Source organism: Chrysemys picta, chromosome 5, assembly GCF_011386835.1.
Source record: "Chrysemys picta bellii isolate R12L10 chromosome 5, ASM1138683v2, whole genome shotgun sequence".
In the NCBI taxonomy this organism is placed as follows: domain Eukaryota; kingdom Metazoa; phylum Chordata; order Testudines; family Emydidae; genus Chrysemys; species Chrysemys picta.
The window spans coordinates 45,779,165-45,801,427 of record NC_088795.1 but is presented as its reverse complement, the minus strand read 5'-3'; the positions used below and the strand labels follow the sequence as shown (position 1 = coordinate 45,801,427).

General features: G+C 45.0%; 1 protein-coding gene across 10 annotated transcripts in view; it reads right to left on the bottom strand.

Moving 5' to 3' along the window:
* Window positions 1-22,263, bottom strand: part of INTU (inturned planar cell polarity protein) — a 113,967-nt gene that overhangs the window by 23,793 nt on the left and 67,911 nt on the right. For 9 of the 10 annotated variants that reach the window (XR_010601771.1, XM_024110370.3, XM_065597674.1 and 6 more), the window contains exons 6-8: window positions 16,771-16,860; window positions 13,079-13,156; window positions 11,672-11,861 (exon numbers count right to left, since the gene is read on the bottom strand). Coding sequence is in view for 9 of the 10 variants with exons in the window: in XM_024110370.3 (XP_023966138.2) it covers window positions 11,672-11,861; window positions 13,079-13,156; window positions 16,771-16,860 (358 nt within the window). In the remaining variant the exon portion in view is untranslated. The remainder of the gene's footprint in view (window positions 1-11,671; window positions 11,862-13,078; window positions 13,157-16,770; window positions 16,861-22,263) is intronic. The other variant, XM_065597676.1, reaches the window with a different exon arrangement.

Below are 22,263 nucleotides of genomic sequence, written 5' to 3'. Positions count from 1 at the left end.
CCCTCTGTTGCTTTTTACAGATTCAGACTAACAGGGCTACCCCTCTGATACAGATCTACAGACAGGCACTCAGACACCGCAGAACATCGGCTGAGGAGAAAATCTGGGTTACACCCCTTTACACAATTAAAGCTGACTTCACCAAACAAAGACACTCCACTGAAGGAGGAGATTGCATATGCCAGGAGTGGCCAAATTTACTGACCCTCCGACTTGCATACAACAATTTTCAGAAGTTTGAGAGCTAGGGCACACTTGCCAGGGCTCGGGCTTCAGCCCTGTGGGAGATGCCTGACAGGCTTGAGGTTTCAGCCCTGCTCCTGCTAAAGCCCCAAGCCCCAGCAGGTGTGCCCAACTGGGCTGAAGCCCTGAGACCCCCACTTCCCGCTGGGCAGATCCCCCTATCCCACCACCCCGCTGCATGGCAGAGGTCACAAGCTCTCCCCCCCACCCCTCCAGTCTGGTAGGTGGAGAATGGGAGGACGGTGTAGGGGGCTCCGCAAGCCGCACTTTAATGGTAAAAGAGCTGCATGTGGCTCACAAGCCACAGTTTGGCCACCCCTGGCATATGCAATGGGCCACCCAAATACTCAGAGAACCTGATTCAATTGTTGATTCAATACCAGAGATTTGGAGCAATCAAATTTTTCAATTGCTCTGCTCTGGCTCCGCTCCAGCTCCGGGCACAAACCTACTGCTCTGCATTCCAGCTCCGGGCTCCGCTCCAAAGCCCTTGGGAAAAAAAACCCTCAGACCATACACCCCTCGTTGTCACCTACCACTCACGCTGGAACCTGTATGTATCATTAAACAGTTACAACCCATACTCAGTGGAGACCACATCTTGCAAGAAGTCTTTCCTGAACCCCCTCTTCTGGTCTTCAAACAGCACCCCCCCAACCTCTCTAAGCTCATTGTCAGAAGCAAACTGCCCACAGACCAGGAAACACCAACTCCAGCTCCTACCAGAACAACAGATCCAAAACCTGCAGACATATCTTCAGTGCTACGATGATCAATACCCACCCCAACATACCCTTCAAGATCCATGGGTCCTACATATGCCTATCACAACATGGGGTGCACCTCATATGATGCACTAAATGACAGCTATGTGGGTGAAACAGAACAGTCACTACACTTTTGAATGAACTCATACAAAAAAAAAAAAAAAGATAAAAGACAAAGACCACCATTATCACACGTGGTTTTCATCTTGCAACATGTGCCAATACCTTACCTGTTCCACCCTTGTATTTAGTTGTGACACTTTTGAGTGCCTTTCCCAGACCTGAACAAGAGCTTTGTGTAAGCTTGAATGATTGTGTCTTTCACCAACAGAAACTGGTTCAATAAAAAGACATTACCTCACCCACCTTGTCTCTCCAATATCCTGGGACCAACAGGGCTACAACAACACTGCAAATAACCATTATTTATTACAGAAAAGAAAGAAAAAGTGGTGTGAAGGTTGGAAAATAAAGGTTATAAAAACAAAAGAGATGCAATAAATTACCTTTCAAAAAGTGTATTAGGTCGCTGATTGACCATGTGCTAGAACTGAATATACTACACTGTCCAGCATATAACTATTTTTTCCCTTTAAATTACAGGGACATGTCTTTAGGAAATGGGGTAGGGGGCAAAGGTGTGTAGCAGCACATGTATTAATTCTGGTTAACACGTATAGTTCTTGGTGTAGAACATGTCAGATAAATTTTTCACGACCTGTATATATACATACTTCAAAAGATATCCCTGTATATATTATGTGAAGTGAAATGAACAAAAAAAGCAGGGGGGGGGGAAATCAAAGAGGTCAATTAAGCCTTACAGCTGTGCTTGGCTCATGTTATCAGACACTTCTTAAATCAAAATATAATGTAAAAATTATTACAGCATACCAAGTCCAGTAAAATGTGCACATTGACGAAGGTTATTTCAAGATTTTTTTCAACTGGAAATTGAAAAGAGATGATAATTTTTTCTACTACCTGTAAAAAGACTGCTCCAAATTTGAGTTATTTTACTTAAAAATTGTGCCTGTCTTTTATTTAATAGCCAGCTGCTTATATGACCATATTTTTGACTCCCTGGGTCTTGACATTCTTCTTACCAAAACAAAACCTACAAGGTTTGCTTGTAAAAGTTAAGAATCTTTAAATTAGTGCTAAAAGAGCATGAGTGGGCTAGAAATATGCCCTGTTGTAAACATCAGAACAGGAGTTTTATGAATTCATGCAATAAAAACCAAAAACAACAATCTTGATCTTTTGAAGTCAAAATGTCATTTTCCAAGGTAGCAGGCACCCTTCATTCTCCATTACAAAGGCTCTGTTTTGTCAAGCTGATTCAGTGCAAGCTGCTGATTTCTTGTGACTCCTACATAGATTCAGTGTCTTTAGAGCTTCATCCTAGAACTACAGTATATACTCACATTTAAGCCTTCAGTTCATTTCCCTAACAACATTTTTGGAAATTAGTGTCCAGTTGTAAAAACTGAAACCCCCCACTCCAAGTGCACATAAGATTGTGGCTGGTACACATCTTACTTATTAGATCTGCTCATAGATAAGTTCAACTCATAATAGATCTTAAGGCCAGGAGGGACTATTATGAACTAACGCAGTATACAGTGGTAATATCATCTCCATATTTCTACTTCATATTCCCCTGCTTATCCACCCATGGATCACATTTTATTTCTTAGCCACTGCATCATACAGGTAGTGCATATTTGGCTGGTTAGTCATCATGACCCTTATGTCTCTGATTTCCAAAATACAGTCCCCATCCTATAAGTGTGACCTGCATTCTTGGTTCCTGGACGAACCACCTTGCAGTTAGCTGTATTAAAGCACATGTTGTTCCAATGAGCCTAGATCATGTGATCCAGATCACTCTGTAGAACAGATATGTCCTAATTAACTCTACCAAAGTTGGTAGTACTGGCAAACTACCAGTAAAGATTTTTTTATTTCCTTACAGATAACTGGTAAAGATTTTGATATTGCATTTGTTCAAGAACAGATTCCTGTAGGATCCCATCAGAAATGCCTCACAGTATGATGACTCTCTATTTACAATTACTTTGAGATCTATCAGTTAACTAAATTTGACTTCATTTTATATGAAGTATACTGATTTTTTGTAGTGATAGCTTTTTAATCAGAATTTTGTATGGTACTAAATCTTATGAACAGCACAGGCTACAAGATGCACCATAAGGTCAGCCTCTTTAGTCTATGTCCCAGGCAGTGACTTATGGACCTGCTTCTTGACCCAGGTAGGGACTGACAACTCCTCTCTTCCTTCTCAACCAGGGAACTGAAGCACGTGTCCTGGTGGATGGAGATAAAAGACTGGCAGCTCTCAGCCTCATTTGTACACTGACCCCGACTCCAACAAAAAGCGGCCTTTAAATTTTGGCCTAAGTTTCACTGCACATAAACAAGAAAATGGTATATTAAAAATAATAAGGCTATATCTCAGTAAAATTTTCCCTTCTACTTTTCCTGTGTTTTCATAAGCCTATGGTTAAGTGGTAAAAGAATATGCTTAATGGTTCCTGACATGTGTCTACTACTGAGTTAATTGCATGGTCCAGAACCTGTCAGCTAATCAGATTCTCCTTTAATCTAGGTTATTTTAGAAATGTTTATAATATATATGGTAGATAGTGGAAATAATTGTTGAATAAGACATCCTGGAAGCCATAATCAAGGGGTTTAATACTATAATTGCATTGATCTGATATCAGACTGGATTATAATTTTTTTAAACTGAGTAGGATTTTCAAAATCAAAAAAATTAAAAGTCATAGTAATAATAATGCTCGAAATGATCAAGAATAAAGCCATTGAATGCATGAGTGTGTTAGTAAAGCTACATGTCTGGTACAGTACTCCTGCAGCCCTCATTGTTCAACTAAAAAGACATTTGTTCAGTTTAACAATTCAGATAAAAAGTTAAAATACTAAATTAGATAAAGTGCTGTTAAAAATTAATGAGTTTCCCTGCTGTCAGGGATACTGCTGTATAGGCTAGCAATGTTATAGATGACATATAGGAACTGAGATGCTTTAAGAGATAATATGGTATAGTATGCAATTTTCACAGGTTTAAACAAGACTACATTTATTGCTAAAAATAGCTCTATCATTTAGCATCATTATATTAAGAGAGAATCCATATATTTCATTCACCAACCCATACAATCCCCACAGCACAGGTGGGCTGTAAGCCTCCTTATCAGAAGTTAGAGGTTAATGACTTGTGTAGAGCAGGAATATCTTTATGACAAAAACTAGGGTCATTTTAGACCACCTCCAATACAAGAAAAGTCACTTTGTAGGTGGCAATGTACTGAAACACAAAAAAGATCTGCTTCTTCCCACTTGCATTCACAATTTGATAACTGCTCAAAAATAGCCTTTTGGTCAGGTAATAAGAATCTTTTAAAGTGTTTGATTATGTATTACTGTATACTGAGGTTCTTCATATTTAAATGATATACAGTCTAAACTGGCTTTATTTGGAAGATGCAAGTTATTTGACTGAAGATTTAGTAAGTATTACATACACAAAAATCAGTGAAACAAGATATTTTAAACTAAAGTGGAGACAGCCTCTTCTGTAAAGCAAATGTTTTGGTTTGTATTAAGTTGTATTAATTCTTTTAAATACTTTAGTTCATAGATAGCAGTGTGTGAAGGAACGCAAAGGAAAGAGGCTATGGCCAGCAGAATATAAGCATATATTGCAATTACAGCACACCTATTTGATTGGATGCAAAAGCTTTACATATTTAAAAATAAACATTTCCTACTTCACATAACTAGGTATTCATTATTCAGGCTCTGAATTTGGTAGGTATTTGTAGTTCATCGATACAATATTGGATTTTTTCTTCTTACAATTGGAATCTTTCCTTCGCACAACAGAACATAAGAAAATGTACAAAATATGAGAAAAAAGTGCAGCAGGCTGACGGGGGACAGAACATGACATATCTCTTCAGGGAGAGAGGTTGTGATTAGTGCTGGCAGGGAAAATGCAGTGGCTGTGCCTGTTAACTATGTGGAAAAGACGGTTACTCACCGTTGTAACTGTTGTTCTTCGAGATGTGTTGCTCATATCCATTCCATTAGGTGTGTGCGCGCCGCGTGCACGATCGTCGGAAGATTTTTACCCTAGCAACACCGGCGGGTCGGCTGTGGAGCCCCCTAGAGTGGCGCCTTCATGGCGCTGAATATATACCCCAGCCGACCCGGCGCCCCCTCAGTTCCTTCTTGCCGGCTACTCCGACAGTGGGGACGGAGGGCGGGTTTGGAATGGATATGAGCAACACATCTCGAAGAACAACAGTTACAACGGTGAGTAACCGTCTTTTCTTCTTCGAGTGCTTGCTCATATCCATTCCATTAGGTGACTCCCAAGCCCAACTTAGGTGGTGGGGTCGGAGTGAGACATTGCTGTGTGCAAAACCGCTGATCCGAAGGCAGCATCGTCCCTGGACTGCTGCACTAGTGCATAGTGTTCTGTAAACGTGTGGACTGACGACCAAACCGCAGCTCTACAAATGTCCTGGATCGGAACTTGCGCCAGGAAAGCCGTCGAGGAAGCTTGGGCCCTCGTGGAGTGAGCGGTGAGGTGTGGTGCTGAGACACCTGCCAGGTCGTAGCAAGTCCGGATGCAAGACGTAATCCAGGAGGATAGGCGTTGTGATGAGACCGGTGAGCCTTTCATTCGGTCGGCCACTGCAACGAAGAGTTGCGTCGTCTTTCTAAAGTGCCTTGTGCGGTCAATATAGAAGGCCAGGGCCCTGCGTACGTCCAGAGAATGCAAACGTTGATCCTGGCGAGTAGCATGTGGTTTAGGGTGAAAGACCGGGAGAAATATATCCTGGTTGATATGAAATGGAGAAACCACCTTAGGGAGAAAGGCAGGATGTGGGCGGAGCTGCACTTTATCCTTATGGAAAACTGTGTAAGGGGGCTCGGATGTAAGCGCCCTGAGTTCAGAAACGCGCCTTGCTGAGGTGATGGCTACGAGGAAGGCTGTCTTCCAGGATAGGTACAAAAGTGAACAGGTGGCCAGTGGCTCGAATGGATGACCTGTGAGCTTGGAAAGAACCAGGTTGAGGTCCCACGTCGGAACGGGCTGACGTTGTTGTGGGTACATCCGGTCTAAGCCCTTGAGGAATCTAACGACCATCGGGTTAGAGAATACCGAGGACGCGAGTTCCCCTGGATGAAAGGCCGATATAGCGGCCAGGTGAACTCTAATTGAAGATATCGCCAACCCTTGCTGTTTTAGGGAGAGGAGATATTCCAAAATGAGAGGGATAGGTGCGTGCAACGGGGACGTGGCTTGCTGTTCGCACCAACAGGAGAATCGCTTCCACTTGGCCAAGTAAGGGTCCGTGTTGAGGGCTTCCTACTGCTCAGCAGAATCTGTTGGACAGAGTGTGAACACTGTTGCTCTGCCTGGGTGAACCATGGAGCAGCCACGCCGTGAGGTGGAGTGATTGCAGGTCGGGGTGACGCAGCCGGCCGTGGTTCTGCGTGATGAGATCCGGATACAACGGAAGCGGGATCGGTGTCTGAACCGAGAGTTCCAACAGCGTGGTGTACCAATGTTGTCTCGGCCACGCTGGAGCGACCAGAATTACCTGTGCCTGGTCTCTGCGCAATTTGAGCAGTACCTTGTGGACCAGAGGAAACGGAGGGAAGGCGTAAAACAGGTGGTCTTTCCAGGGAAGGAGAAACGCATCCGAGAGGGAGCCCGGAGCTCGACCTTGCAGGGAGCAGAACAGGTGGCACTTCCTGTTGTCTCGGGATGCAAACAGGTCTATCTGGGGAAACCCCCACCTCTGGAAGATGGAATGTATGATGTCCGGACGGATAGACCACTCGTGCGTCTGGAAGGACCTGCTGAGTCGATCCGCTAGAGTGTTCTGGACTCCAGGGAGGAACGATGCCGTGAGATGGATTGAGTGGGCGATGCAGAAGTCCCACAGGCGAATGGCCTCTTGGCATAGAATTGACGAGCGTGCCCCTCCTTGCTTGTTGATGTAGAACATGGCCGTGGTGTTGTCGATGAGAACTAACACACAGCGACCACGTAGGAGGTTGAGAAATGCCTGACACGCCAGGCGCACCGCCATCAGTTCCCGAACATTGATGTGCAGGGCTAGCTGGGGTGCAGTCCACAGGCCCTGGGTATGGTGTTCGTTGAGATGGGCGCCCCAACCCAGGGATGAAGCGTCTGTGACCAGGTGCAGAGAGGGTTGTGGGGCGTGAAACGGCATCCCTTCGCAAACCACATTGTGATCTAGCCACCATGTGAGGGAGGTCAGGACCGAATTCGGGATTGTGACCACCATATTCAGGCTGTCCCGATGTGGGCGGTATATTGATGACACCCAGGTCTGTAGTGGGCGAAGCCGAAGTCTGGCATGCCTGGTTACGTACGTGCAGGAAGCCATGTGACCCAGCAGGGTAAGGCACGACCTCACCGTGGTAGTTGGGAAGGCCTTGAGTCCTTGAATGAGGCTCGTGATGGTGCCAAAGCGGTTGTCTGGCAGGATGGCTTGTGCACGTCTGGAGTCTAGAACCGCACCGACGAATTCTATTCTCTGGGTAGGTTCTAGAGTGGATTTGTCCTTGTTGAGTAGGATACCCAACCTGTTGAATGTGTGCACTATTATGTGGACGTGATCGCGAACTTGTTCTTTGGTGCGACCGCGTACCAGCCAGTCGTCTAGGTACGGGAACACCTGTATCCCTTGCCGACGAAGGTACGCTGCCACGACAGCCATACATTTCGTGAACACCCGTGGGGCCGAGGATAGGCCGAAGGGAAGGACTGCAAAGTGGTAGTGCACCCTGTTTACCACGAATCGCAGGAAGCGTCTGTGAGGCGTGTAAATAGCAATGTGAAAGTATGCGTCTTTCATGTCGAGGGCGGCGAACCAGTCTCCAGGATCGAGGGAAGGGATAATGGCCCCCAGAGAGACCATGCGGAACTTCAACTTTACTACGAATTTGTTGAGTCCGCGCAAGTCCAAGATGGGTCGCAGACCTCCTTTGGACTTGGGAATGAGGAAGTAACGGGAATAGAACCCCTGCCCCTTAATTCCACTGGAACCTCCTCTATGGCCCCCATAGCGAGGAGCGTAGAAACTTCCTGTATAAGAAGTTGCTCGTGAGAAGGGTCCCTGAAGAGGGACGGGGAAGGGGGGGGAGGAGGGGGGGGAATGAAGAAAACTGGATAGCGTATCCCCTCTCCACCGTGCGGAGGACCCAACGGTCCGAAGTTATAAGGGACCAAGCACGGTGGAAGTGGGAGAGGCGATCCCGAAAGGAGGGGGCTGGATCCTGGGGGATGACTGGGGCGCCGTCCTCGACCGCACCTTCAAAAGTTCTGCCTGGGGCCTGAAGGTGGTCTAGGTGGCCCCTGGTTCTGGCCGGGTTGAGGGCCGGTCCACCTTCTTCTACCACCTCGCCCTCGCCTCCGGGCCGAGTCCTGTCTTTGACGAGGCGGGGGGGGGTAGAAGCGCTGAGGCTGCGGCCTAAATGGCCTGCGCTGGGGGCCCACAACATGCATCCCCAGGGAGCGCATGATTGTTCTCGAGTCCTTGAGGCTCTGCAGGCGAGAGTCCGTCTTATCTGAGAACAATCCATGACCTTCAAAAGGCAGATCTTGTAGGGTTTGCTGCAGCTCCGGAGGCAAACCCGAAACCTGAAGCCAGGAGATCCTGCGCATAGCGATACCCGAAGCCAGGGTCCTCGCCGCTGAGTCTGCAATGTCCAAGGAGGCCTGCAAGGAGGTCCGAGCCACCTTCTTGCCCTCCTCTACCATGGCTCCAAACTCTTCCCTGGACTCTTGGGGAATCAACTCCTTAAACTTCCCCATAGAGTTCCAGGAGTTGAAATTGTAGCGGCTCAGTAGCGCCTGTTGGTTCGCCGCTCTAAGTTGTAGCCCTCCGGCTGAGTAAACCTTACGGCCAAACAGATCGAGCCGCTTAGCCTCTTTTGATTTAGGCGCTGCAGCCTGCTGGCCGTGGCGCTCTCGTGCATTCACTGATTCCACCACCAGTGAACACGGTTGGGGGTGGGTATACAAGTACCCATAGTCCTTAGACGGGACAAAGTATTTTCTTTCCACCCCTCTCGCTGTGGGTGGAATGGAGGCAGGAGTTTGCCATATCGTATCCGCATTCGTTTGGATCGTGCGGATCAGAGGTAACGCCACCCTCGATGGGGCATCTGCTCCAAGGATATTCACGATCGGGTCGTGCACCTCCACTATCTCCTCCGCCTGCAGGTCCATATTACGGGCCATCCTACGCAGGAGATCCTGGTGAGCCCGAAGATCTATCGGAGGGGGACCCGTACATGAAGTGCCCGCCACTGCCTCATCCGGAGAGGAGGAAGAGGATGCCTCCGGTGGCACTGGATCCAAGGGGGGGTCCTGATCCCCCTGCTCTTGGGCCGGGGCATCACCTGCACTTGGGTCCATGGTGTCAGGTGGCGTGGACACGGAAGCCTCCATGCCTCCTGGCGGAGGCCGAGAGATGGTGGATTCTGGGGCCCTTCTGACCGAGTGACCCGAGCGAGAGGTCGATGGTATTGGAGCCCCTTGCTCCTGGTGGTACGCCCACGGGGTCCAAAACGACCAGTGAGATGGTCCATGAGAGTGGTCCTCTGCCATCTCCTGCCAATGGCCCAAGTTTCGTTCCTCGGCTTGCCCTTGAGGGGGGTATGCCGATCTCGACAGGTCCTCCGAGGAGCGAGACACCGATCTTGACGGCCATGGCGGTGCCGAGAGCGTCGAGACGATCCCCGTGGGCTGCGGTGCCGCACGGTGCCGGTCCGGAGATGATCTATCTCTGTGCGGTGCCGGCGATCGGTGCCGGGACCGCGACCGGTGCCGATGACCTCGTCGGTGCCGGGAGTCGGATCTGGACCTCGACGAGGACCTGGAGTATGCCCGGTGCCGGGAGCGGCCCCTCGACGTCGAGCGTCGACCGTAGCGGTGCCGAGAACTACGTCTGGATGTCGAACGGTGCCGACGATCATATCGGTGCCGAGACGTAGAGCGGCGCCGCGAAGAAGATCTTGGCCGCGAGTACGACCGGTGCCGAGACGATATTCGGTGCCGGGACTGCGAGCGGCGTGGGGACCTGCTTCGGGACCTGGATCGGTGCCGAGGTTCCAGCCCTTGTGATGGAGGGCGCATCAAGGCAGGTTTCCCTCTCGACTGGACCGGGCGAGTCAACGGTGCAGTCGGTGCCGGTTGTTGAGGCGGTGCCGGCTCCGTGAGAGCTATTAAGTCTCTCGCCGCCGCGAAGGTCTCTGGAGTCGACGGGAGACACTGTATCACCGCCGGCCTCGGTGGAGACGCTATTTGCACCGGACTCAACGGCCTCGGCGCCGGAGTCGACGGTGCTGGAGGCACCTGTTTTCGTTGCTCCACCGGCGGACGCGGCTCTACCCCCGGCACTGGGGGAGCCGGCGTCTTCGGCACGGACGTCCCCGTCTTATGGGCTTTTTTATGCCCTGGGGATAATGACCGGCGCCGAGGCACTTGCTGTGCTTGCGGTGCCGACGAGGTCCGGTGCCGGGGAGGCTTGTCTGACGCCACTCGCGTGGTCGTCATAGCCGGTGCCGCCGGGGCACTGCGCACCGAGGTGCTAGGCGCCGGAGCCTGGCCCGTAGAAGGAGTGTCCGGGCTAAGTGCCGCCTCCATCAGGAGTTGCCTGAGCCGAAAGTCCCGCTCCTTCTTGGTCCTTGGTTTGAAGGCCTTACAGATCTTGCATTTATCTGTTTGGTGGGACTCTCCCAGGCACTTCAAACAGGAGTCGTGCGGGTCGCTCGTGGGCATAGGCTTAGCGCAGGAGGCGCACTGCTTGAAGCCGGGAGCGTTGGGCATGAGCCCGGCCCCGCGGCCGGGGGAGAAAGGGGGAGACGACCCCCTTAATCCCCTGAACTACAATAACAACTAGAACAACTTTAAAACTATTTAACTATTTAACTAGAACTACAACTACAACTATAACTGCGAATGACTAACTAAGCTAGGGAGAGTGGAGAACAGCTAAGCAGCGCTCCACAGTTCCAACGACCGTCAGGGGCGGTAAGAAGGAACTGAGGGGGCGCCGGGTCGGCTGGGGTATATATTCAGCGCCATGAAGGCGCCACTCTAGGGGGCTCCACAGCCGACCCGCCGGTGTTGCTAGGGTAAAAATCTTCCGACGATCGTGCACGCGGCGCGCACACACCTAATGGAATGGATATGAGCAAGCACTCGAAGAAGAACCCAAGGATTCAAGGGAAATCTTGTCACCAACCCCCCCACCCCCCCCAGATGCTGGGGCATTATATGCAGTGTGCTAGCCCCTTGCACATTGTGTGGATCTCTCTCTAGTCCTATGGTAGCATGACTGGCTCTATGGACATGGTGACATTGGTTCTTTGTCTGCTGATACATGCTATCACCTATCCCTTCTTGCTGGGAGTAGAAACCATACATTGCAAATTTATGCTACAAGGAGCAGATTTAACTCAATGGGGACATTGATCGATTTCCAAGGGGAGCATGTGGTCTCTAGAGTAACTGTTCCTCATGTAAAAGTCCTTCTTAAGAGATTTGTGAAGGAGATTACCTTGATTTCTTGTGGCAGCGTTAGCCAGCGTACCCCTGGGAGATTGTCTAAAAACAATGCACTGCAGCTATCATAGTGCTGAGCACTGGGGCTGGTGTTCGAGTTGAGTCTGGCAGGCTGAATTGCTCGCTGGAAGAACAGGTTGAAAAAATGATCCAAGCGGGAAACGTTTTCCACCTGGCAAAAAGCACTGAACAAACATGAACTGGAAGTTAAAATAACATTGTGAGACTGGTACCTTGTTTGTGTAATCCTCTATGCTATAGTAGATACTCCATTTGGATTAAAACAAAACAAACAAAAAAACCCACTCAGTGCTAAACTACAAAAAAACACAAGGTTGTAACTCAGAATAAAAATAGGTTTGCTAGGAAAACAACTGGCACTTCGTAATACCAATAGTTCTGCAGTTTACTTCTTACAGCAAATTGCAGATTTTGAAATATGGCTCTAAAAGACATTCATCTCTTTGGTGGCCTGGATGAGTCTATCTGCTCCTTTTCTTTAGGATATTTAATGACTTTTTAATGTACCTGCCATTGATGACTATTGTTTAATTGATGTCAACCAAAACAATTTTAAATAAAAAAAGATTATACTATAGCATGTTCTTCATATTACCTTCAGAAAATGAGAAAAAAAAATCAACTATTCCAAGTGTCTCCTAAAGTTGTACCAAAATAAACTGATTTATCCATCTTATTCAGTGTTTGATTCTTTTCGGAGATATACTGACAGCTGTGTACATGTATCTTTGAAACTTGCCCATGTATAAGAAGTGGTGTGTGCATGCTTATTAGAGTAAACATGAGACCCGATGTCATTTGTTCTAGGCAGAATAATTTGACAACATATTTTTTTGCTATTTAACACAGGAATAGAAATAACTATTATGATTTTCACACTGAAATTATACTAACAGCAGCCCTTGGCATTATTATTGAAAATTGCAGTAGCATTCAAAATGTGCTAGGTGATTTCTGAACATAGAGGAAGACAGTCCCTGCCTCAAATAAAGTTAAAAATTATGGATTGTACATTTTAGTAAAAATCTAATAATGTGATCCACCTAAAAGTCTACAAGAATAGGTCCCAGTGGCTTCAATGGACCTTCTGACATGCCTAAAGTTAAGCACACATGCAAGTCTTTGCATGATCAGGTCCAAAGCTATTTAACAAACAAACAAACAAACAAACAGCTTATCAAAGAAGGTTAAAAGAATTTTATAGTGTAGGGTTGGAACAAAAACAGACAACAACATACAGACATCAGGCTTCCAGTGCTATAGAATCCAGTGCAAAGCCATGTAAATACTAAAAGCAAAACACTTGGTATAGAAGCTTGCTGTGTCTGAGAGTTAACCTCAAAATTAGTTAATAAAAAACATATCCTTTGGAAGCACTTACCTGTCCAAAGAACCATACATAAATTTTAAGGTTCTGACAACATCTGTAATCATGTTCCTTAGCTGAGAAAGAGGCACACTAGCAAAACAAAACAAAACAAACACTTTAAACTGTGTTTACAATATGATGAAATGCATCATGGATAAAGAGAGGGTGAATTTCTTTATTGCTGCTGGCCTCACTGATTCACAATTTCTAATCCACACACAAAATTAGAACAGTCTGTCTCCACTTCATAGAAACTAAAAATGGAATAGCTCTATTAGGTCATTCAGTGTATTTCACTGCTGATGCAATGTTCTTGACAGTACATTTTCTAGCATCTTGTCTGGTCTAGTTTTAAAAATCACAAGAGACTGAGCTTCCATCACTTCCTTTTGGAAAATACTCCAACACTTCTCAGCAACTATTTAATACCAAAGCACTGTACAGAGGTCCTTTATTTTTTGACAATTCATTTTACAAAATATACCCCATACCATTTTAATAGTACAGCCTGATGTGTTAGAAGTAAAAAAAATAATACAATTGTCAAAAGGAAAGGCATATTTGAATTAAGTTTATTTGCTTACTAATTTGCAAAGTTCAGTCCTTTATAATGGATCTCAAGATAAGTAGTGTTGATAAGCAAGGTCCTACAATAATAGTAAAACTTAGCATTTCATAGAGTTTGTAAAACATTAATTATGCCTCAGAACATTCCTGCCAGATAGGACTTCCTCTTCCCCTGCAGGGTCTGCTCCGGGAGCAGGGTCAGACCCACCTCTGGGAACCTCTCCGGTTGCAGGAAGTTCTGTGGCTGCTGGCTGGGACAGATCCTGACCCTGGCGGGAGACTGCAGCCCCAACTGTCAGCCCCTGACCAGGCGGAAAGGCTGCGACCCCAGCTGTCACACCCCCATTCTCCCATGTGGAGAGGCTGCAGTCCCAGGGTGGAGAGGTTGTGACCCAAACTATCACCCCTCCCTCCAATGCATAGAGGCTGTGGCTTGAGCTGTCATCCCCTCCCGTGTGGAGAAATTGTGACTCGAGCTGTCACTCCCCCTTGTGGAGAAGCTGCAGCTCGAGCTGTCACCCCCCATTGCAGAGAGGCTGCAGACCCAGCTCAGTCCCTGACCCAGGCGGGAAGCTGCCAGGAAAACATGGATGTATGGTAACCCACCTTCCCATACCCTGTGACCTTCGCTTCTGTGCAGCTGCTGGTGGTGGCGCTGAGTTTAAAGCTTGGTGCCCGGCCTGCAGCCGCTGCTCTCTGGCTGCCCAGCTCTGAAGGCAGCGCCCTTGCCAGCAGCAGTGCAGAAGTAAGGGTGGCAATCCCACAATCCCCTACAATAACCTTACAATGCCCCCAAAACCCTCTTTTGGGTCAGGACCCTCATGATTACAACAGTGTGAAATTTCAGATGTAAACATCTGAAACTGACTATTTTTAAAATCCTATGACCGTGAAATTGACCAAAATGGACTGTGAATTTGGTAGGGTCCTACACATACACTACATACTGTGACAAAGCTCGGTCCCCGTCTCTGTGGGTCCCGCACTTCCTGGCAGATTTCACTAGCCTCAAAGGCTCACTGTGACCCTCCACGTAGCCCTTTTCTCTCTAGAGGCAAGGGTCACAGCCTACTGAGCCATTTTCATCATAGCCAGCAAGGGAGAAGCTACTCTCCCTTGCACAGTCTCTGTTGTCTCCCAGTCTCAGTGATTAATTCGAGGGGAGGGAAGGGGGGAGCCCGGGTCCACCCTCTACTCCGGGCTCCAGCCCAGGGACCCTAATAGCATCAGCTATGGTAGCTGACTTTTTGGAAACAGGATGTATACAATTCCCTGGGCCACTTCCCCACAGCAGCCCCCAGCTCCTTAATGTCTACTTCACCCTTACCTGAGGGCCTCCTTCCTTGTGCCCGAGATGGTTTGTACTGCTCAGTTCCTCCAACAGTGCAGCTTCCTCCTACAGCTCCTGACACCCACGCACACCTGACTAACTGGGAGGCTTTTAACTAGTTTCAGCCAGCCCCTGATTGGCTTCAGGTGTATCAATCAACCCACTGTCTTGCCTGCCTTTTGGAAAGATCTTAATTGACCTGGAGCAGCTGCCATTTGCTTATCCTGGTAGCAAGGATTTGTTTAGCCTGTGGCTAATATATCTGTCTCCCACTACTTTACTATAGCCATCTGGCCTTGCCCCATCACAATACTTAAATAGTAATATACAGTAGCTCCTCACTTAACATTGTAGTTACGTTCCTGAAAAATGCGACTTTAAGCAAAACGATATTAAGCGAATCCAATTTCCCCATAAGAATTAATATAAATGAGGTTAGGTTAGGTTCCAGGGAATTTTTTTTCACCAGACCAAAAAAAGAATACACACACACACTAAGTTTTAAACAAACAATTTAATACTGGTACACAATGATGATGATTGTGAAGCTTGGTTGAGGTGGAGGAGCCAGAGGGTGGGATATTTCCCAGGGAATGCCTTACTGCTAAATGATGAACTAGCAATTGGCTGAGCCCTTGAGGGTTAACTCTCACACTCTACAAGGCAGCAGGAATGGAGGGAGGGGAGACAGCATCACAGACACACTGTGTGCGTGTGAGAGAGAGAGAGAGAGATGCGCATTTCCCCTTTAAAGTACACTGCCTCGTTAATTAGATCAGCTTGCTGAGACTGCAGCTGCTGCCAGCAAGCTCCCTCCGTCCTGAGCCCTGTCATGTGTCCCCCCTGCTCTGTGGAAGATGGGGTAAGCGGGGTGCAGGAGCGGGGGGGAGGGGGACACCCTGACATTATCCCCTTCTTCCTCCCTTCCCCCCCCCCGCACAGCAAGCAAGAGTCTCGGGGAGCAGCTCCAAGGCAGAGGGCAGGAGTAGCACATGGCAGTGGGGGGAGGGACAGCTGAAATTGCTAGCCTGTTGGGTAGCTGCTGCACAGGGAACTTAGGGGAGCAGGGAGCTGATAGGGGGGCTGCTGGTTCCAAGCCCCCACCAGCTAGCTGCAACGGGCTGCTCTTCCTGCAAGCAGTGGGCACAGCCGGCAGCTGCCAATCGACGTTAGAAGGGAGCATTACACAACTTTAAATGAGCATGTTCCCTAACTGATCAGCAATGTAACAACGAAACAACGTTAACCGGGACGACTTTAAGTGAGGAGTTACTGTACAATAGTTTTCCTTTAACTGATTTACTCATAGTCACACAGAGATCAGTGGTAGAACTGGGAAAAAGAACTTGGGAGTTCCTGCCTCCCAGACCATGCACTCACTATTGTTATTTGTATGGCAGTAGCACCTACAGACCTCAATCAGGATTGCAGCCCCGTTGTGCTAAACTCTGTATACTCAGATAAAGAATAGAGTCCCTGCTGAAAAGAGATTACAATCCAAATCAGATACATCACATTAACTATACTTTTTTCCACACAAATAGCAGTTTTTGTTCAGGGGATTTCAAGTATTCATAAAAGTCACTGTTTTTTTCCAGTGACAAACTAGTGCTGTCAAGTTCTTGGCAGTGATTTTCCATACACCGCAAGCTGAATAATTCCTACATAGATGCAGAGTTACCAGCTATACAACTGAAAACATAGCTCTATACATATATTAAATTGACATAAGAAAGTTACTATTCCCAGGTCTTTGTACATTTAAATCATCTTCTAAAAAAATAAACATGCTATGCTTAAAACTCACCTTTCCGCAGGAAGGCCAATCACAAGCAACTTGTCAGATTCTTTCCAGTAAACCACCTGAACCAGTTTCCCACATAAAAAAAGGGATGAGCTAGAAAAATAAAGCCAGAAGAAAATGTTTACTTAGTGAAATGTTTACTTAGGCTTTATGAAGGGTCATCATTTATTCTGAATGTTAATATATAAAGCTTCATGCTCACTTAAATACTGAGTATTCAGCTGGGTCATACAATTGCATTTATAATTATGGAATTTGAAGTGCACACTCTACAAGTTATTTGTAAGGTAATCACCTACTGCACAGTAGATTTTTTAAACAAATTGGTAGGGATACTGGGAAAATATAACAATAAAAGATCTATTTCTTAACATTTCCACAAATGGTTACCAAAAAAACTGCTAGATATCTTTCCTTTTTTTTCTAAATACAGCAGAATACTGGAACACACTAAAAAAAAAGGCAAAGAAAAAAATTTCTGGAGAGTGCAAACAAATTAGAAATATTGTCCAGTTTTAAATTCAGATGTATTTATACCAATGATTTTTGCAAAACACAGCCAGGTTAGTCCAATGGGCACTGGGGACAGTCAAAATTCTCTACTACGTGGGAGCTCCAAAAGGCTCTGTCCCCTCTCAGGCTAGAAAAATGCCTTCTAGAGCTACAAGGATAGCAGCCACTGAACCACCCTTTAACAGCTCTCCTCTGGTCCTTGCCTCCTCATTGCCTCTTCCTGATTTCTTTGGAGTGGCTACGGATAAGAGGGAAGCTAGCTTTGCACTGTCAAACTGGGCCAGGAATAGACCACCAGATCTGGCACCAGAAGTACAAATATCTGAAGAAAATGTGTCACTGCACAGTAACATGCAGAACGTGCTGTTAATAGTAATGAGCTTATAGACAAGCAGCACTTCACATCCAACATACAGCTCACAAAGTTACAGTTTATATAGCAGTTTGTAAGGTATGTACAGGGATTGGTTCAACCACTGAAATGCAGTCATTTGTATTTAATGGTACAAAGCAGTACTATTGTACACAAAAGAGTTTCAGATAAGAAATACAGAATACTTTTTCCAGTGGAAACTACAGGGAGAATTTAGCCAGGCCAAGTATAATGACCGAGACACCAGGGTTAAAGCCCCTATTGTTACAAAATGGGCCTTGGGACAAACTACCACAAATAGCGAGGACTTGCTTTATGTTCCAACCAAAAGATTCCTGAAGTAACTCCATGCCCCATGTGAGAACCAAGTACTATGTCAGAGAGATGAATGCCATCATCTCTTTCTGAGCCATTAAGGTGTTCTTTAGAGGTCTTTCACTTAGCTTACAAAGTTAACAGGATTTCAGCAGAAAGTGGTATGGCTATAGACTCTGGGCAACACCTTGTTTATATTCTCATCTGAGAGACCCCCACAAGTGATTTTGGCTCCTCAGTCTCTTTTGAAACAAGACTTCAGCACTTTCAAATTTTTTACCTGAAATAATGATGGAGGTAAGCCTGAACTGTTACAGTATCAGTGTATTAATCATAGAAATATATGGAGAATGTACATATTTTAAATGGAGAGTGAAGTGGGACAAAAAAAAGAGTTGGAATCCAATAATCTAGTTACCAGACTGTCTCAGATTAAATATAAAACCAACAGATTGGGTTTGTTGGTTGCTGCTAAACTTCAAGTTGTTTTAGAAGACTGTAAATACCTCTCTGCCTAAATCGAAAGGACTGAGGAAAGTGGTCTTTCTGATTAAAGTACTGTATTGGGACTCAGGAGGTCTGGGTTCAATTTTGGGCTCTGCCACAGACTTGCTGTGCAACCTTGAGCAAGTTATTTAATCTCCCTCAGCCTCAATTCCCAATCTGTAAAATTTGGGAAACAATATTTTCTGAATCATGCAATTGCTGTGACAATTAATTCATTAATGTTTATGAGATGCTGAAATACTACCCTGATGGGGGACATGAAGCCGTAGACAGACTTGGTGGGTGTAACATCCTATAGTCATACTGGTACTGAAATTTTCACAGACCACAGGATTTCTAACAAGTATTACTTTCCCCACCATTCCTATTACAGCCTTAGACATTTTAAATAGCAAATTAAGATATCACTGTATCAAAGTGAAATAAAGTCATAAAGAGTTTAGTTTAAAACTTAAACAAATAATTTCAGTTTTCAAGCTGTCTGTCCATGATTAAATCACTCTACTTTGATCCAATATTTATATTGTATAATAATCAGTAGTGAGTTATTATAGAATTAAAGATCATTGCCATTCACCAGCACAAGAGTGACCGCCTTAGTCTTCTCCAGCTTAAGATATTCTAATGTTCTTTACAAACAAATAGTTAGATACTAGTAGTGCAGTAAATATGTATCGAAAATAGAAAACACAGCAATTCATTATATACTCAGCAACAACTCATACCTGAACAGAGGTGAAAATCAAAAGCTACTTTTCTGACTAAGGAAATGTTGGACAAAATATTGGTATTTTCTATTACATTTTCCAAACAATATGTAACAGCCTCTAGAAGCCATCAGAAATGATTTTACACTTTATAGTTTTTTACCAGCAAAAGTCAGTCTAAGTGTTTATGGATTTTTGTTACAGTTTCTTGAATACAAGAATAAAGAATGTGTAGGACATCTAGAAATAGGTTGCCTTAAGGTGTTTTTAGACAGTTTGGAGCTGCCAGAAAATGCCTCTGTGGAAGAATCTCCATTCAGCATCCATAAAGATTTACAAGAAAATCATATAATTACTGGCTATGACTGATGAAGTGTGAGTCAAAGTACTGATACCTATATAGAATGTAAGAGGATGCAAGGGAGAACATATGTGCAAGTGCAAGAATTAGTGGTAAGCGTCTGGTGCCTAAAATATGCAGACTAGGTATATGCTAATGGTTTGTGAATAAGTGAAGCAAGAAAGCAACGGTACACTAGAAAAGGGAAGCTACAGTAAAGGAAGAAGCATTTTCACAACTTTTATAGACTACACTGTTATATCATGGTTGGAGCAGGAGGCTGCAATTCCTCAAACCAAGGGCAGAACATCCAGTTGTGTCAAGGAAGCAAGATCGGAACTGAAAGAAAAAAAAAAACGAGGAGTACTTGTGACACCTTAGAGACTAACAAATTTATTTAGGCATAAGCTTTCATGGGCTGAAACCCACTTCATCGGATGCATGCAGTGGAAAATACAGTAGGAAGATGTATATACACAAAGAATATGAAAAATAAATTTGTTAGTCTTGAAGGTGCCACAAGTACTCCTCGTTCTTTTTGGTGATACAAACTAACATGGCAACCACTCTGAAACCTGGGGGGGGGGGGGAAAGCAATTATTGAATCAATCAAAACTAGCAAATATTAATATTAAAGCACTTCAACAACGGAAGATAGGAGGAAAATTTAACCTAGATGTGCTGAGATTGCCTCAAAAGGGGAAAGAGGTTTTCATTATTATTTATTGCTTGTATTGTGCTAGTGCTAGACACTGCACAAACACAGAACAAAAAGACCATTCCTGCCCCAAAGAGCTTACATTGCAGGACATAATCTTCATGTTGCTTTAAAAAGCAAAAACAACTCTCCTCCTCCCTTAACTCCAATCAAATTAACTTTAAAGAAATGCTGTTAAGTAAATTAAGATTTTAAGTGGAGGACTTAGTCTGGCACATGCTGCTGATGTTCAGCCCGAATAAACTATACTTCAGTTGAATCAATAATTGCCAGAGCATTAGAATGCATTCACACAGTGTAGGGAGACAGAAAGAAGAGGCAGGGAAGATGACAAAGGAATATAAAAATATTAAAAACAATGCTAGATTTTCTCAGCAGTTTAATGTTTTGATGCTTAAAAAAAAAAAAAAAAAAAAGAAGCAGCACCATAGTATCAAAATGCTTAGAGCAAAATGGGGAGGGGGGGGGGGGAATACAGTGCCCAATATCTTTACTATTTACACTACATCAACAACAAAGTGATGTCTGTAGTCAATGTATTTATATTTTTATACATGTATATAAACACAAATACAAAGCACCAGTAGTGGCTCTAAAGAGAAGGTTTACAGCACTATTTACTTTTATTTTATTTTTAAGATTTTTTATATTAATATTTATATGAATAAGTTACCTATTTTAGTATCAGGTCAATACAGAAACTAATGCTTTCCACAATTTCTCTAACAATGACCCATGACAACCTGATAAAATATAAACCAATATTTAAATAAAGTAAAATGAAGAAGGGCAGTTAGTATTACGTTAAATTCTCCATCTTAGGTACTGAAGTTCACGCCTTGTGGAATAAGCAGAATTCAGACCTTTATTGCTATTTTTTGGCAGGAGTCAGTTTTCAGTAAGACTTAACAAGGCATCAGCATATCTATTTTTAGGTAGCTGTGCCTAGTCTACTGAAAAAAGTAGAAACCTACATTTTTTATTAAATGAAATCTTAGAATTTTCAGAATGTAGTAAACACTTTGGAGTCCCTATAAAATCACTAGTTCTACCAGTTTTGTGCTCAAACAAACAAACAAACAAACAAACAAACAAACAAACAAACAAACAAACAAACAAACAAACAAACAAACAAACAAACAAACAAACAAGATGACTTTCTCCTTCTGATGCTAAGACAGGTGGTGTGGTGTTGTTGTGATTTTTGAGCACTCCATTGTGGGTTTTCAGTTAGGCCTTTACAGTCTCCACCATGGAAGATATTCCAGAAGTGACTTGAGACTAACAGCCCACTATCTGTGTCCAGCTCTATATACTGGGAGAGCTGTAGTCTGCATCTGACATGGACATCCAATGTCAGGAAGGCCACTGTACATGATGGATACCTCTTAAATCTGGCTCTCTTTGGATTCCCTATGAAACTGGTAGATGAGTTCAACTGCTAAGCATACCAACAATAAAAACAATATCCTAAACAATTAGATAGCATAATTAGAATAAAATTATCTATACTAAATATATTACTTGTTAAACTAAGGCACTCAATATTTATTTTGAGAGAAGGATCCGGAGAGGTTCACATCCGTGTGCTGAGGCAGATGGAAGGAACTAAGGTGGCAAAGGGCCCCACTCCCCCTTTAATAGCTTTGGCCTCATAATGTTGGAAATGCTGAGGAAAGAGGTAAGTGGGATGCACCAGTGCTCTAATGAGACGGTTCCAACATCTGAACTGCAATGAAAAGGTTCCAACATCTGGTGCTTCCCAGGAGTGGGAATATGCAGAGGATACTCAAAGAAGTACACCTCTACCCCAATATAACGCGACCCGATACAACACAAATTCGGATACAATGCAGTAAAGCAGCGCTCCGGGGGGGGGCGGGGCTTTGCGCTCTGGCAGGTCAAAGCAAGTTCGATATAACGCGGTCTCACCTATAACACGGTAAGATTTTTTGGCTCCCGAGGACAGCGTTATATAGGGGTAGAGGCATAATAATGAGTTGCATAAACTGGAAAAGGTCAT